This window comes from Schistocerca nitens, chromosome 1, assembly GCF_023898315.1.
Source record: "Schistocerca nitens isolate TAMUIC-IGC-003100 chromosome 1, iqSchNite1.1, whole genome shotgun sequence".
NCBI classification, from domain to species: Eukaryota; Metazoa; Arthropoda; class Insecta; order Orthoptera; family Acrididae; genus Schistocerca; species Schistocerca nitens.
In genome coordinates, this window is record NC_064614.1 from 851,875,669 (window position 1) to 851,894,670 (window position 19,002).

The 19,002-nt window shown below is 38.5% G+C and overlaps 1 protein-coding gene across 1 annotated transcript in view; it reads left to right on the forward strand.

The window, feature by feature from the left end:
- The window catches only part of LOC126263272 (uncharacterized), a 75,597-nt gene that overhangs the window by 20,855 nt on the left and 35,740 nt on the right, over window positions 1–19,002 (forward strand). The window contains exons 2-3 of the mRNA XM_049960361.1: window positions 3,958–4,060; window positions 5,979–6,230. Of these exons, the coding sequence (XP_049816318.1) occupies window positions 3,958–4,060; window positions 5,979–6,230 (355 nt within the window). The remainder of the gene's footprint in view (window positions 1–3,957; window positions 4,061–5,978; window positions 6,231–19,002) is intronic.

Below are 19,002 nucleotides of genomic sequence, written 5' to 3' on the forward strand. Positions count from 1 at the left end.
ACATAAATAAGAATTTCAGTGAATCAGAAACTCACTGAAGCCATTCCTTAAGTATTAAATGCAGTAAGGAAATGCATCGCATTTTAATTAATTAAGTGAATGGCACTTTGGAGCCAACAATAGTAGACATCAAGATATTTTTAGTCATATAATGCACTTTATGCAAAAATTAAGCTTCCAAATAACAAAAATATATGTTAAAAAACTGTGAAATATTCTCCATGGTATACACAACAAAGAAGAACTTCAGGATTTGGGTCAACACAATATGTACACAGTGAGCTGGAGCAGGATAACGAGTTCAATACTTAATGTAATCTGATTGTTACTTTTTCTACAATATATGTTTTGAGATGTAACAATGTGGAATAGCTCTATTTATACTTGTTGCAGTTCCGCTCTGTAAATATTTTTCTTCGTTCTTGTTTCCTGTCCTACATGTAATGCATGTAACTTGAATGCATAAAACTGAATACTACATAAAACTGCTAAACTCTTAAACACACTGTGTACTCATAAATTTTATTATAAAAAACTCTATTTTACAGACAGCTGGGAACATCAGAACAAATAGTTCATGTAGAAACAATTTATTTAAAGAACGATTCTGAAAGTATAGTTCACAAAAACTATGTGCTCTCCAAACTTGAACCCCACTGATAACTGTTTGTTTCAAGAGTGGCATCACATATTTGATGTACTTCTATTATGTTAAATAACTTATTACTGCTTCCAAAAACTAAGTAGCGTAGAAAGTATCATTTCCAATAATATTTGAATCCTACAATGTAATTCTTTTAAAATTTCAATGTCAGAATTTTATAGTCCCACTTTATCTGTTTCCAAAATTGTATAGCTGTCCTGAAATAACATTTTAGCTACATGGAATATTCAAATCATAAAATTCTTTTCGAGCTTTTGTTGATCCAAGTATCTACACACCAAACATCTCCTCTTACAAAATCGAAACATTATCCATATTAATTTAAGAACATTCAGACACCCACTAACCACAATAAAATCTGTGACTAATGTGAACCTATTTTTATACCTCTTATGATATTTGTATTGTTATTAATAATTCAATGACATTAAATTTTAAAATTTCATAGTTTCTATAATGTTATTTATTTATAGGGTTCACACACAAGGCCATAATCAGTTGGGTGCAAGTATTCAGTCAGAAAAAACAGTTTGTGTTTGTCAATAAAGTAATTGTGTTATTAGTCTGTCTGTGATGAGAATTAGGTCATTGAGAAACTATGTCATGCAGTGGTGTTTGAACAGTCAAGATGTTTGTTTGATACTTGAGAATTTTTGTGAAACAACTCATTGTTTGTGCAGCTTACCAATCTGTGTCTGAAATCTATATTAATACTTTACTAGAAGCTGATCACCGTAACATGGAAACAATAAATGTAAATAAACTAAAATCGATATCGGCAGTGTTTTATAGTGTTATTATATTTGATTGTTTAAATCACCTGATAATCAGAGGATGAAGGTTGGTGAAGAGTGAAGTCTTTGAGACTCAAGATGGATACAAAATAGGGTGGCAACATTACAATTTCAGCTGTCAGCTCTCAGATGAATACTGTAATAGGATGATCAGAGCGGGTGACGTGGTCGGGGTTGTAGGGCGCGGCTGGGTAGAAGAAGGTGGCTGATTTTAGCAATCTTCCTCTTTATTGCTGGTTCTTCCAATACATTCTCTGGTAGCTTAGTCCCACCGCTCGTGTCATGGTGGAGACGTTCTGATGCACGCAGCCTGGGGAATGCGACACTGTGCTCAGTCAGTGGCTGCGCAGGCGGTAGGAAGTTAGCAGCATGAGGCCTGGCCTAGCAGCTCGCCTCCTGCAGACGGGCAGCTGCGGGCAACACCCTCTGCCGGCCGGTCCTCGGGGATAGCGTCACCGATGACGACAACGTGACAGTGACCGAACGCCCAGTCGGTCGAACCGAATGCCAATGCCCACCTCTGTTGCACTTAAATAGTGCAGACCGCTGCTGAATCCGCTGGTTACGCAGCGCCGTGTTTATTAGAAGGTTCTCGATGAGTTGGCTAACGCAACCGCACCACACGTGGCCCACGCCTGCGTAATCCTGCTAATACTGCATTCTGGCTGTTTATGGCTGCCGTGCATGTAGACACATACCGACGCTCGTTGCAAAACTGTGTCACCTGCATAACGCGCTGGCCAGCCTTCATCCGCCGTCTGCCGTGGACTGGCGCATCGCGCACTGAAACACACTAAATCACAATTTCGCACAATATTTCCTAAAAATAACCTCTTGTCTTCTACAATACCATATTTAAATGTGTAAATCTAAGATAAGTTATAATAAGTGAAAGGTAAGATACTTTGATCAGTCATTTTTGGGCATACATGTGTGATTTTACAACGAAAAGTTTCATTTTTAAACAAAAATCAAAATACATTTATGTAAGCTGCAGTGAATGTGTAATGCATCATATGCTATGGTGTCACACAATAAACAGCTGTATTGTGTGTGATTTTGAACCATGTTGAAGTTTCTTGTGTGACACCAAACAACATATTCCTTACATATAAACAACACTGACTTAGTGTTGTTTGTTTTTGTAAAATAACTTGCCACCTTACTTGTATTTGATTTTTAAATACTTATTTATTTTTCAAAAATCATTTTACTATCAAAAAATCACTAAAGACAAATGTTATTTTGTGTAAGCATTAAAACATTCTTTCATGTAATTATTCAAACATTGACAAGGGAAACTCCCCATTGCACCACCCCCTCCCCCCTTGGATTTTGTGTTAAAATGGCACAGTGGATAGCCTGTCAAAAGCTGAGAACACAGCTCAAGCATGAAAAAAGGAAGCATGAAAAAAGAGCAAAATAGGAACAATGAACACTCCAAGCATAATATGTACAACACTAAGTAAACTGCAAGAGTCATGTTGTGGTTGTGTTGTCAGGGTGATAGAGTGCAAAGCGGGTAATCTGTGATGTGTATTCAAAACTCACTTGCATCCTACTATTATTTTTTTTTTCACACAATTATTAAGCTTCCATCTGGTCATTGATGTGCCTTTTCTCCTTGCATAGTCTTGGCAATTATGATACTACATGCTGGTTATAGAATATGAGTTGTGCAGTAAGAATATCTTACTGTCACAAGTAAATGTGATGAATAGTGAGAGCAGGCATGGTGCTACATAGACCTTTCACAGAAATGAAAACAACAAACAAATTGGAGTGAACTATGTTACAACAAAGGAATTCTACAGTCAAAAATTCCAAAGCAGAACATAAGAGTTATAACATGTGGTACCTATGTAGAACTAATGGAAAGTTCATACATATGGATGTCCTTTCCTTACACCTTGTTGTTGCAAACAGATGTTAAACCATGACACAACACAAATCTGAATTCAGTGAGCAGACACATCTGTCACTGGACAACAGATCATAATTTTATGAAAAAAATTTTTTAAAGGATATGAGGGAGTTATGAACATGGATCTCACCCTTTGCAGTCCAACACCATGACAACATAACCATGACATCATACATGTTTACTCTTCCTCAGCTTTGCACTTCTTGAGTGTGGACCATTCACTGTTTCAATTCTGCTTCTTTTATCACAGTTCAGTACACTTTATCTACTGTGCTATCTTACCATTAAATCTGAGGGGGGCTGCAAAGGGGAGTTTCCCTTGTGAGATCCCTGAAGTCTCTACTATTCAGTTATTAGTTTTTGAAAATATACTTTCTAAATCTCCCAGGGCATTGAGTGGTAGTACTTCAAGCTGAAAGCTTAGCACAGTTTACAGCTTGGATCATTATTGTCTAGGCAGAAACACCAGCTAAATGATACAAATAGCTAAAATTCTTTCTGTATATTCCTTTGTCTTATTACAGTATCATAGCTCATGAGTCAGTTTAGCGCATTTTTATTTTATGAATTTACAGACAAAAACGCTGCTGCTGCAAGTGCAGGATATGGACCTGTTTTACAACGAGCAAAAAGATCTTTTAAGCTTGGAGCTGGTCTCAGTCATCAGTTTAACTTAGGGTAAGTTAATCTAACCTGATTTAACTGAAAATCTATTTTTGAATGTTGCAAATTTCAAAGATAACTCACAAATTAATTGGATTCTTCTATAGTAGCTCAACTGACACATTTATATTATCAGTGAAATCAAAAGTAGACATGGAAAAAATTGTTCAAGAAGGCAAACAGACAAGATAAAGTACCATATTTCCGTTACTGATATTATGGCAACTTGTCTAAAGATTACCATGATATGTAGCAATATAATTTATAGATTGTAAACTCCCAACAATTTTAAAACAAGGAAGACACTTCTCCTTCATAAAATTGGGTGTCATGTGGATATGACCAAAAAATGGTTCAAATGGCTCTGAGCACTATGGGACTTAACACCTGAGATCATCAGTCCCCTAGAACTTAGAACTACTTAAACTTCACTAACCTAAGGACATCACACACATCCATGCCCGAGGCAGGACTCGAACCTGCAACCATAGCAGTGACGAGGTTCTAGACTGAAGCGCATAGAACTGCTCGGCCATCGTGGCCAGCAGATATGACCCTCTACCTAAACCAGGTGTAGTAGATAGCTGAACTAGATAAACTGCAAGGATACAGAAAGATAATAACCCATTGATCACAGCTCAAATGTAGAAGAAAATATGTAACTTTGACGTGGGAGATGTAAAGGGATAAAATTAGATAGTAGCAGGGGACAATGAGAACAGAACATGGAAGGAAAGTAGTAAAATTTAGAAATAGTAAATACATATGTGACTTTACCATTTTATTTTTTCCCTTCTGGCTTGTTTATTCCATAATTACCACATTCCTTCCATAGTCATACCCTCCATACTCTTTTTCTCTGGTTGAATCATATTGTCTACCCATTACTCCAACTTCTTCTTTATATGATCTACTCTCACATCACCTCACTTTTCCATTACTGGCATCCATAATTGAGCATTAACATTCATGTGCCTTCTACTAATCACAGTGCACCTTGCCTTATGTTCCCTGCCCTGATTTCAAGTTTTCTTTTTCCTCTCACTATCTTCACTGTTTCCAACATTTGTCCATTGCAGTAACTTTATTATTTGTCATTTATGATATACACAACACAGCTGTTGATAGACGTGTCATATGAAGGGCTTATTTCAATAGTGGCACAAGTCAATTTTTGTTCATATTGAGATACAGAGTCCTAACGTTAAATGAGCGCTGAAAAATCTGCAGTTGAGATATCAGAAATATTCAAGCATATGGCTTCTTGCTAGAGATGAACCTTTTTTTCTGTTTGTTTGGCTCATTAATTTCAGAAGCATTATAGACAGAAAAGTGGAGGTAATGGACTTGTACCACTATTGAAATAAGCCCTTCATATATTACTTAGCCTCATAATATTTTAGGGACCAATTCCTATTATTGCATTTTATTTGGGTTTAGTCTTCCCAAAGCTTTCAGTATAATTGATTTCAAATTCTGATGTTTATTTTTAATTTTATCCATGTTTCGCAGGTTAAAATGTGACTGTACTCAATACACTGGAAGTATGAATTAAAAAACCCAATCAGTCATAACTTTTTGCATTTTATTTTTATTAAGTACACAATGCATTTCAGACCCTGTGGGTCCATTATCAGGTGTAATTTGTCTTAATACATGCTTTATTTTATTTAAAAAAAACACCCACATGTATTAAGACAAATTAAGCCTGATGATGGACTTAATAAAATGCAAAAAGTTATGACTCAAGGCGTTTTTTAATTCATACTTCCAGTTTGATGTTTATATTTCTTCGAATGCAACACTCTCTGTTCCACTATATTATTATTATTGTTATTATTAGATATATTTTCTTTGGAGTTGGCTATTGTTTGTTCTTCTGAGTTGTGTGAACACTGACTGGAGATATACCAGAGGTCTTGTTTCATTCCAGTACTGGGCTTGAGATTGGCCATCACCCAGGACATGGAAATGGGTATGGTTATCCACCACCTCCGCCATATCGTCAATATTATGGCCACATCCCTCTACCTTATAGCTACAACAATCAACCATATGGCTACAACTATAATTATCCGATTTATCCAGCACCTGCACCTGCCAGTACACACAGTCAGTCATATAGTGAGGCATCCAGTTCAGGCTTCGGAAAAAGTTATTCTGGTGCCCATCCAGTAGCTCATGGGTAAGTAATTATTCATAACAGAAGGAATCTGTTTAAATACATTAAGGTTAGACTATTCATTTATAATACCTGTGTGATTTAAGTTACACATATTCTCTGTGATGACAAGAAACATCTAAATCTATGTCAAAATTATGCAAAACCACTGTGAAGTGCCAGGTAGAGGGCAGTTCACATCATACCACAGATTGGGTTTTCTTCTCTTCCTCCTGTCTGTGGACTGTGAGAAGAATGATGCCTCTTTTCAATCTGTAATTTGTCTAACCTTTCTTTGTGGTGTACAGGGAGAGAGGCAGTAGCATATGTTTAGATTTTCACTTGGCACTTGTGTTTGAAACTTTGTAAGTAAGTTATCATGCAGTAGCTAACATCTGTTTTCAAGCATCTGTCAGCTCACATTTCTCAGCACTTCTGTGATACTTTATTGTGGGTCACAAAACATGTGATAATTTGTGCTGGCATTTTGTATACTTTCAACATCACCAGTTGCCTTATAAGAACTATCTTGTGTAGACCTCCTGCACTTTCCACCTCATAACAGAATAGCAAGAGTTGGGTTTCGATAACCAATGTTTCTGGAATGCTTGACGTGGAGGAGGTCATTCTTTTCCAGATACCTTGTTACATTTGAACTCAAGCTTTGTTCTAAGATTCTGCAGCAGACAATGTCAGTGATATGAGGCAGCTGTTTTATGGAGTTCCTGTACTACCCTTCTTGCAAAAGAGTGTGACCTGTGCTTTCTCCAAACACTGGGCACAGATTTTTGTTCAAAGATGTATAGTGTTTTGTGGTTTAGAGAGGAGCTGAATGAGCTGCAAATTCTGTAAAGCATCTCACAGATTCTACATGGCACTGGTAGAATGTTCTATTTTAGCAATTTCATCTGCTTCTCAATATCCCTGGTACTAATATCTGTATCACTCTCAATTATAGTGGAGTAAGAGTTAAAGTGGGACTGTGGTCCTGAATCACCTGTAAAAAAAACATTTGAGAACAAAGTTTGACATTTATGAATTTACTTTACTATTTTCATTTTTGGTTTCTTCATTGCCCATGAGTTTCTGGACACAAACTTGGGTGCCAGTGACAACATTTAAATAGCACCAAAATATCTTCAGGTTTTTTGAGAACCCTTTTTATAAAATTCAACTGTGGTAGTTGCTGAAGGCTTGTGTTGCCCTTTTGAACAGTCAAATGCATTTCATTCAGCAGGTATTGATCAGTAGTTTTTGCCTTTTTTTACATCTGTCATGCAGCAATTTAGTAATTATTTATATTTACATTTATTTATTTATTTATTTAGTTATTTATTCATGGTCCATAGATCCAGTATACAAGAGAATTGTATGGATTGGAATGAGTCATAATTATACATGAGAACATAGCCTACTTATATATGCTAATAACCACAAATTGCAATATGTGTTAAGGAACAAAATATGTTAACAGTTACAAGCTTAGGCACTTCCTAAAGTAAAACAGAGACATAAAACAATATGATAATAAATTACAATTATTCCATATTAAGTTATAACTCTTCTAGAAGTTAAGTACATTGTTATTCTGACATAGGTCATCATGTTCAGCTACAAAGAGGTAACAGCAAATATTACAATTCAATGTGCCATATCTGACTTACAGTATACAAGTGTTAATGCCAAAGGACCCATCAAGAGAGTAAAAAGAATGTTCCAGAAGATGTTCTTTTAATTCACTTTTAAATTGTGCTATTACACTATGATTTTTTATGTCTATAGGAAGGGCATTAAATTCCTTTTTGCTTGAATTATGTACACATTTTTGTACTAGGCTCAAGTTTTTCCATCCACATGCAAGTCGTGTTTTGATTTGTGTCATAGTAATGATAGTCACTGTCGGTTTTGTGCATGGGTAGGTTCTTAATTAAAAGGACACAAGGGATAGGATATATTGTGAAGTCACTGTTAATACTTTGTGTGCTTTAATGAATGATTTCTACTCACTCTGCTTAGAATTCAGATTGCTCTTTTCTGAGTGACGAATACATTATTCCATATGACAACAATGAATGAAAATAGCCGAAATAACCACACTTAACAACATCATTATTTGCACTCTCTGCTATAATACGTAGAGCATAAGTTGCTGAACTAAGTCTTTTTTTCAAGTCCAGTATATGACACAACCAATTTAATTTATTGTTGGTGTGGAGGCTTAAAAATTTAGAAATTTAGTATAATATACTTGATGTATATCTTGATCATTACAACTTGTATCCTCCTGCACTTTTCTGAACCCATGGAAATGAATGTACTGTTCCTTTCTTTTTCTTTTTTTTTTCAAAGTCAAGCCATTGCAAGTGAACTGTTTATAGAGACCATTGGGCACAAGGTTGGCAGATGTTGCAATGTCACTGTCACATGATTTTTCAACTAAAAGACATGTATCATCTGAAAAGAGAGTAAATTTGGTAGTAGCTTTTGTACACTGTGAAAGGTCATCAATAAAAATAAGAAAGAGCAAGGGGCCCAGCACAGAACCTTGCAGCACTCCTGTACTTACTGTTCCGCAACCAGATGAGGCTACTGTGCCATCTCCATGATTAAGGATACTATGACTTTATTAAATTCTATGTCTTTCCTGATTACATTGATATATGCATTATAGGGTATCAGATGTAAAATGACCTATATATACCAAATTTTAAAGTTATGGTCATGTTTGCTTCCATGCCCCATTTATTTCTGTTACAGAAACCAGTATTATTTTGAAAAGAACTGTCAACCTTCTGTTTCCAGCTATTATATGTATGATACACTGTATATGTTGGTAAGAGTGCAGGTTTCTAGTGTCTGTAAATGATTATCTATGCTAGTATTCACTTTTGTTTTGCTGAAGCAGTTTGTTCACATGTTACTGAATGATTGTTGCCCAGGAACTACATATAATTGTGGAAGTACATATCCTTTAGTATGCAATAAATATGTACTACGCTACACATAATTCAATACAAGCAAATTCAGTGCTAACCATTTCACAAAAAAAGCGAGCCACATTGTTGAAAGTAACCTATGTATCAGTTCTTCAGAGAAGAAACTCCCACATGGCATGCCTCCTGATGATTCAAATTTTTGTGTTAACAATGATGCTGTTTGTAGTGGATTTGCTGTGGGCATCTTATCTTCTTTGATAAAGGAAGTGGCGCGATGTAAACAATGTGATGGTGTAGGCTGTAACTGAACAACAAATTTGCAGGAAGGCTCTGAGCACTATGGGACTTAACTTCTAAGGTCATCAGTCCCCTAGAACTTAGAACTACTTAAACCTAACTAACCTAAGGACATCACACATGTCCATGCCCGAGGCAGGATTCGAACCTGCGACCATAACAGTCGCGGGGTTCCAGACTGCAGCATCTAGAACCGCTCGGCCAATCCGGCCGGCTAGCAGGAAGGATTTATCGTTAAAATTTGTTGTTCTGTTTAGATCCTGCAATAAATCTACCTCAAAAATGACTTTGAACATTGTGCATAATTCATATGATGTGAATTTGAAGTTAGTGTGTGCAATGCATGCAATAGGGAAAGGAAAAAAGGCTGCTCAAATGTTTTGTTGTTTGATGGATCTTTCTCCTCCCAGTAGGTTCAGCAAGTACATAAAAATACTTTTAGGGGCCTTGATAGTTGTGTCTAAAGCATCCATGAAATGTGCAGTAGAAGAAACTGTAAATATTAGTGGAACCAGGGACATTGCTGTTACACTTGATAGGACATGGCAACATCAAGGACATCATTCCTTGAATGGTGTTGTAAGTGCTACTTCTCTAGAGAATGGAAAAGTTGTTGATGTTGAGTGCTTATCTAAGTACTGCCACACCTGCCCTGGTAACAACGAAGGATGTATTGAACATCAGTGTTCTAAGAATTATGATGGTTACAGTGGAGGTATGGAACTGGATGGACTGCTAAAAATATTTCAGAGGTTGATGCCTCTAAATAACATTAGATACACGAAGTACATAGATGACGGGGACTCTAAAGCTTTTAATAAAATTAATGAGTTCAATGTTTATGGTGATACCTTGATAACAAAACTGGAGTGTTGTGCACGTGTGCAAAAGAGGATGGGTGCTAGCTTGAAGAAGCTACGAAGAGAAATGAAAGGAAAGTTGCTATCTGGTGGCAAACTTCTGTCTGGCTGAGGAAGATTGACAGAAACTGAAACAGACCTTCTTCAGAGTTATTATGGACTGGCCATTAGACAAACGGCACTTCTGAATGATGTTACAGCAATGAGAAAAGCTGTATGGGCCACCTACTTTCGTAAGTTGTCCACAGATGACCACCCTGTTCATGGACTTTGCCCTAAAAGAGCAGATTCTTGGTGTGGTTAGCAAAAAGCAAAAGAAAGTGGTCAAATATACCATCATAAGCATTCTCTTCCTGAGCTTGTTATGAATGAAATAAAACCAATTTTTTGAGACCTAAGTGACCCTGTTTTGCTTAGTAAATGTCTTCATGGTGGCACTCAGAATACAAATGAAAGTTTCAACCATTGCATTTAGGAAAGGTTACCCAAGAATGTTTTTGTGGGACTAAATACATTAAAAGTTGGTGCACTAGATGCAGTGATATGTTTCAGTGATTGAGTGATAGGAAGGTTGGAAGTCCTGAGAAATTTAGGCATAAAATGTGGCTCTAATTTGGAAGATCAGTTGCTTGTGTGTGACAGACAACAGGTGCATGAAGCTGAAAGATTTGCTTTTCAAGTTACCAAAAAAGCAAAAAATGCTAAAAGTAATGCTAAGAAGAAGCCTGAAGATGAAGAAATGCTGCAGGATGAAGACTATGCCTCAGGAATGTCCTGAGGCACAGTTTAATTGGACTCATATCTTCATTTGCAATTTCCTGCAAGTTGTATTTTTCAGAATTAAGGTACAAATATTTCCTAAAGTTTATAAAGCATTGCTCTAATTTTTTTTTCTGTAACTTGAAATAGTCCATACTTACGTAATAGACCTAAGCTTTATTGCACAATCAACTAAATTATAGAAAAATAACATTTTATTAAGAAATAATTTATAAAAATTAAAATGTAAGATGTGTTTTTTTTTATCCTTATAATATACATAATAGGTGGAAATAAATAGGTCTATACCTCAGCCTCATGTCATGCATATCTGGTAAAAATTTGGTCTTCTCCATATGTATAACATTGGATTAAATGGTACCTCAATTTAAGGAAGCAATTTGGAAAAAAATCATCAATTTCTTTGTAATTTTTTAATAACCCCAAACAGGTTCAAAAATATTCAAAATATTTTTAATTTGTTTAGAAAGTGTGCTGCATTACCTGATATTAACAAAAAATCTGTAAAACATATACATTATAAACAGTGCCTGAAAAAAATAGGTGTTGATTTTTACATAATATTGAGCCAGAAAAGTAGCCTGTATCCTTAAGCAATACCCCCTGCTTTCTACCAGTTAGGTATGATCAAAGCCACATTCCCACTGTGCCACTTAAACCATAATATACAGTTTTTGAAAGGAGGATTTCATGGTTCACACAATTGAAGACCTTGGTATAAATCGCAGAATATACTAACTGAAGCTAATCTATTGTTCAGTGCTTCTAAAACATTATTGGTATCAGTTGACAGGCCTGCTTGGAATCTGAACTAACAATGGCTAAGAGCCTTGTAGATATTTGGGTGCTCCATAATTCTCTTATGTATAGATCAGTTTCATCACCTTTCTTGAATAGTGGTTTCACATCTGTATACTTTATTCTGTCTGAGATGATACCTTGTTGAAGGGATTCATTAAATATATGGCAAAGTATTACACAAATGGCATTATGAGAATGTTTGAGTACCCTAAAGGAAATATTATCAAAGCCAGATGAATTTTTGGTTTGCATTTTAATAGTGATCCTTTTCATCTCACTGGCAGTAACAGGGGATATATGCATTTGACTTATTTTGCACAATCCATACACATTGACAGAGATCTTCCAACCAGTTTTCTCGTAATCTGTTAGAAACTGCTTATTAACCCCTTCAGTCATGAATTATTTTTAAAATAGAAAAAAAAAATTTGCACTTTATTGTGTCTATATGGACCTATTTGTTGTATATTCGAGCAAAATTTCATTATGTCATACTTGGTTTAAAAAATGAAATGTTGTCCAATAAATTGGACATTGGATCTCGGAGATGTTGGTAATGTGAAATAAGAAGTCAGTAGTTACAAATTATACAGCAATATTTATTGTGCAAAATCTTTTCAACAGTGGAATTTTTTTACAAAATACAGGAATCTATATGTTATATTAATAATTTTAACTATTGGTGTTATGATTTACAGAACAGTTAATAAGTTGAACACTTACAGAAGACAGTTTTCTTTATATTCATTTTGTTTGAAAGGCCACAAAGCAATTTGCATCTTTTTTTAGGCAAAGGTGAACATTATATTTTAAACAGATTATTTTTTATTTCCCTTGACATGGTGTGTTTTTGCATCTACCTCCATCTTTGCTTTGATCTACTACTGAGAGATGGTTAATACCATCATATTGTACATTTGATTGAGGTTGTCTCTCTGCTCTGAATCTTTTCTGCTGAGTCACTTTTCCAGCTCCTTCACTGCTTGCCCTACTACTTCTTCTCTTTGTGTTTGTCCCTGCTCTCACAAGGCTTTCAGCTACACTCATTTGAAAATGCAGTAAGTCGAGTACTTTGTTGTCTTGAATTTTTTTCACTGAACAGTGTTTTTGATATTATAACCAGATGTTGACCAAAGCAAACTCAACAGCATGCATCAGCATTCTTAGAGTCCATTTTCTGGCTCTAATAAAGATTCTGTACAGTCCAATCAGCTGATCAAACAAGTCTACTCCACCCATTGATTCATTGTACAATTTAACAACTTCAGAGTGCCTGATTTTTATGTATGATCTTGAGGTTTTGCCCCATCATTCAACAGTGTCTTCTTTACCTATTCCAACAAAATTTGAACCCAATGCCACAGTTCTGTTATCAAGCCACTTTGTCAGGACTACATTATTGTCTCTACTGACAACCTGGTCAGAAAATCATCTCTCCTTCTTTCTGATATCTTTGTCATTTATCAATGTAGGAGAAAAAAACCTGTTTACATGAACTGTTCCAGCAGCAAAAATTTCTCTGTGTTTTAATACTTGAAGAAGATGAGAAGAAGAGAAGTAATTGTCAAAATATAGTTTGTGTCCTTCACTTTTTGTTCTGTCACACAAATGGAGAACAACAGATGCACCTAAACCGAATAGTTTCTTGTTCTGTTCATCAAGCTCAGTTGCACTACCCTGATGTATTAGGAAGTCATAAACAACACCAGATCTTCCAGCCAAAACAAATATTTTAATTCCCCAAGGACACGGCTTGCCTTTCACATACTGTTTGATTGAAAGCTGACCTTTGAATGGAACCATCTGTTCATCAATACATAAGGATTCTTCAAGGGAGAATTCTAAACATCTTCTTCTGATGGCATTGTACAAAGGTCGAACTTTATACAATTTGTCACTTAAGTTTGCAGTGCATTCCAAATTGTTGACAATATGCAGAGCATTTTGCAACTGGTAAAAACCTATCTCTAGTCATAGAATCTAAGAATAAAGCTATTCCAACAAACTTGTCCCAGTAAAGTCTCACTCAAAGAAATTTCAAGTTTCCTATCGCTAGGCCTACATGCAGGCCAATGAGTGCTTTTATTTCATCTGGGTTAGTTGGTTTGAAATCTGTATAACAAAACTGTAATGGATATATATTTGTGTTTCTCGAAAACATTTCCCATTCTTGTTCAGTTACGTATTTCATAAAGTAACGACAGGTTCTTCTTCAATTTATTGATCAATGTAGCACTGATTCTCAAAATGAATAGGAGGAGGTGGCCAAGGGTGACTTCTATACTTTATTTCTTCTTTCCTAGTGAGATAGTCATATTCTGGTTTACTATTACATACAGTCCCTGCAGGTACAGATAGCTCATGTGGCTGTTTGTCACCTTGGATATCATTATAAACTGACGCTACCTCCACTGCATCTTCTGTGAATTCAAATTATGTCACCAACAAATCATCTCTCGCTGTCATTTTCTCACTTCCTATCCTTGGAGTTGTGGAAACAGCGCATGGAATATTTTCAAGATAACCTTCATCATCTGAAATATTGATATCAGAAACATCTCCTGCTTCTAAGAGGTCCAGGATCTCTAGGATGTGGTCTTGATTTGTTGTGTCATATTCCTTCGTGTGATCTACAAACAAAAACCAAGTTTTAGTAAACTACCATGTATGTTACAGATGAAAAGGTCATAAAATACAAAGCTAATTACTGGATATCATAGATAAAATAATTTATTAGCTAATATATTATGCTATGAATCCAAAGAGAAATGCAGCATTAATTGAAAGAACGTTATAAGACAGTAGAAGGTTGAAAACAACTATTATATCAATGCCTTCACTGCAGCTTATTATGAAAAAAATATTAACGCCGAATCCTGATGTCCAGAATTTTGGATGACGTAATTTAGTGACATAATAGCTCAATTATGTTCATAATCGCACAGCTGTTATATTAAACACAATCTCTACAGATGGCTCTTACCCAATATATTTTTTTTTGGGCACCAGAAAAGAAACTCCACCAAGAGTGTATTTCCGCCGTCCACCTAACCTTCGTAACCTCTTAGTTCATCCCTATGAAATCCCCAAACCACCTTCCCTACCCTCTGGCTCCTACCCTTGTAACCACCCCCGGTGTAAAACCTGTCCCATGCACCCTCCCACCACCACCTACTCCAGTCCTGTAACCCGGAAGGTGTACACGATCAAAGGCAGAGCCACGTGTGAAAGCACCCACGTGATTTACCAACTGACCTGCCTACACTGTGAAGCTTTCTATGTGGGAATGACCAGCAACAAACTGTCCATTCGCATGAATGGACACAGGCAGACAGTGTTTGTTGGTAATGAGGATCACCCTGTGGCTAAACATGACTTGGTGCACAGCCAGCACATCTTGGCACAGTGTTACACCGTCTGGGTTATCTGGATACTTCCCACTAACACCAACCTGTCAGAACTCCAGAGATGGGAACTTGCCCTTCAGTATATCCTCTCTTCTCGTTATCCGCCAGGCCTCAATCTCCGCTAATTTCAATTTGCCGCCGCTCATACCTCACCTGTCTTTCAACAGCATCTTTGCCTCTGTACTTCCGCCTCGACTGACATCTCTGCCCAAACTCTTTGCCTTTACAAATGTCTGCTTGTGTCTGTGCGTGTGCGGATGGATGTGTGTGTGTGTGTGTGTGTGTGTGTGTGTGTGTGTGTGTGTGTGTGTGTGTGTGTGTGTGCGGGTGTATGCCTGTCCTTTTTTCCCCCTAGGGTGGGTCTTTCCGCTCCCGGGATTGGAGTGGCTCCTTGCTCTCTCCCTTGAGGCCCATATCCTTTCGTCTTTCCCTCTCCTTCACTCTTTCCTGGTGGGGTGGCCGTTTGTTGCGAGGGCTTGAATTTCGTGTGTGTGTTTGGGTTTGTTTGTGTGTGTATCGACCTGCTACTGCTTTTGTTCGGTGGGACATATCATCTTTGTTTTTAGATATGTTTTTCCCACGTGGAATGTTTCTCTCTCTCTCTCTCTCTCTCTCTCTCTCTATATATATATATATATATATATATATATATATATATATATATATATATATATATATATATATATATATATATAAACAAAGATGATGTGACTTACCAAATGAAAGTGCTGGCAGGTCAACAGACACACAAACGAACACAAACATACACACAAAATTCAAGCTTTCGCAACAAACTGTTGCCTCATCAGGAAAGAGGGAAGGAGAGGGAAAGACGAAAGGATGTGGGTTTTAAGGGAGAAGGTAAGGAGTCATTCCAATCCCGGGAGCGGAAAGACTTACCTTAGGGGGAAAAAAGGATGGGTATACACTCGCACACACACACATATCCATCCACACATATACAGACACAAGCAGACATCTCACAAGCAGACATATTTAAAGACAAAGAGTTTGGGCAGAGATGTCAGTCGAGGCAGAAGTGCAGAGGCAAAGATGTTGTTGAATGACAGGTGAGGTATGAGTGGCAGCAACTTGAAATTAGCGGAGATTGAGGCCTAGTGGATAACGAGAAGAGAGGATATATTGAAGAGCAAGTTCCCATCTCCGGAGCTCGGATAGGTTGGTGTTAGTGGGAAGAATCCAGATAACCCGGACGGTGTAATACTGCGCCAAGATGTGCTGGCCGTGCACCAAGGCATGCTTAGCCACAGGGTGATCCTCATTACCAACAAACACTGTCTGCCTGTGTCCATTCATGCGAATGGACAGTTTGTTGCTGGTCATTCCCACATAGAATGCATCACAGTGTAGGCAGGTCAGTTGGTAGATCACGTGGGTGCTTTCACACGTGGCTCTGCCTTTGATCGTGTACACCTTCCGGGTTACAGGACTGGAGTAGGTGGTGGTGGGAGGGTGCATGGGACAGGTTTTACACTGGGGGCGGTTACAAGGGTAGGAGCCAGAGGGTAGGGAAGGTGGTTTGGGGATTTCATAGGGATGAACTAAGAGGTTACGAAGGTTAGGTGGATGGCGGAAAGACACTCTTGGTGGAGTGGGGAGGATTTCATGAAGGATGGATCTCATTTCAGGGCAGGATTTGAGGAAGTCGTATCCCTGCTGGAGAGCCACATTCAGAATCTGATCCAGTCCCGGAAAGTATCCTGTCACAAGTGGGGCACTTTTGTGGTTCTTCTGTGGGAGGTTCTGGGTTTGAGAGGATGAGGAAGTGGCTCTGGTTATTTGCTTCTGTACCAGGTTGGGAGGGTAGTTGCGGGATGCGAAAGCTGTTGTCAGGTTGTTGGTGTAATGGTTCAGGGATTCCGGACTGGAGCAGATTCGTTTGCCACGAAGACCTAGGCTGTAGGGAAGGGACCGTTTGATGTGGAATGGGTGGCAGCTGTTGTAATGGAGGTACTGTTGCTTGTTGGTGGGTTTGATGTGGACGGACGTGTGAAGCTGGCCATTGGACAGGTGGAGGTCAACATCAAGGAAAGTGGCATGGGATTTGGAGTAGGACCAGGTGAAGCTGATGGAACCAAAGGAGTTGAGGTTGGAGAGGAAATTCTGGAGTTCTTCTTCACTGTGAGTCCAGATCATGAAGATGTCATCAATAAATCAGTACCAAACTTTGGGTTGGCAGGCCTGGGTAACCAAGAAGGCTTCCTCTAAGCGACCCATGAATAGGTTGGCGTACGAAGGGGCCATCCTGGTACCCATGGCTGTTCCCTTTAATTGTTGGTATGTCTGGTCTTCAAAAGTGAAGAAGTTGTGGGTCAGGATGAAGCTGGCTAAGGTAATGAGGAAAGAGGTTTTAGGTAGGGTGGCAGGTGATCGGCGTGAAAGGAAGTGCTCCATCGCAGCGAGGCCCTGGACGTGCGGGATATTTGTGTATAAGGAAGTGGCATCAATGGTTACAAGGATGGTTTCTGGGGGTAATGGATTGGGTAAGGATTCCAGGCGTTCGAGAAAGTGGTTGGTGTCTTTGATGAAGGATGGGAGACTGCATGTAATGGGTTGAAGGTGTTGATCTACGTAGGCAGAGATACGTTCTGTGGGGGCTTGGTAACCAGCTACAATGGGGCGGCCGGGATGATTGGGTTTGTGAATTTTAGGAAGAAGGTAGAAGGTAGGGGTGCGGGGTGTCGGTGGGGTCAGGAGGTTGATGGAGTCAGGTGAAAGGTTTTGTAGAGGGCCTAAGGTTCTGAGGATTCCTTGAAGCTCCTCCTGGACATCAGGAATGGGATTACCTTGGCAAACTTTGTATGTGGTGTTGTCTGAAATCTGACGCAGTCCCTCAGCCACATACTCCCGACGATCAAGTACCACAGTTGTGGAACCCTTGTCCGCTGGAAGAATGACGATGGACCGGTCAGCCTTCAGATCACGGATAGCCTGGGCTTCAGCAGTGGTGATGTTGGGAGTAGGATTAAGGTTTTTTAAGAAGGATTGAGAGGCAAGGCTGGAAGTCAGAAATTCCTGGAAGGTTTGGAGAGGGTGATTTTGAGGAAGAGGAGGTGGGTCCCGCTGTGACGGAGGATGGAACTGTTCCAGGCAGGGTTCAATTTGGATAGTGTCTTGGGGAGTTGGATCATTAGGGGTAGGATTAGGATCATTTTTCTTCGTTGCAAAGTGATACTTCCAGCAGAGAGTACGAGTGTAGGACAGTAAATCTTTGACGAGGGCTGTTTGGTTGAATCTGGGAGTGGGGCTGAAGGTGAGGCCTTTGGATAGGACAGAGGTTTCGGATTGGGAGAGAGGTTTGGAGGAAAGGTTAACTACTGAATTAGGGTGTTGTGGTACCAGATTGTGTTGATTGGAATTTTGAGGTTTTGGAGGGAGTGGAGCTGGAAGTGGGAGATTGACTAGATGGGAGAGACTGGGTCTGTGCGCAATGAGAGGTGGTTGAGGTTTGCTGGAAAGGTTGTGAAGGGTGAGTGAGTTGCCTTTCCGGAGGTGGGAAACCAGGAGATTGGATAGTTTTTTGAGGTGAAGGGTGGCATGCTGCTCTAATTTGCGGTTGGCCTGTAGGAGGAAGCTCTGAATAGCCGGTGTGGATGTGGGAGAGGAAAGATTGAGGACTTTTATTAAGGATAGGAGTTGACGGGTGTGTTCATTGGCTGAGTTGATGTGTAGGTGAAGGATTAGGTGGGTGAGG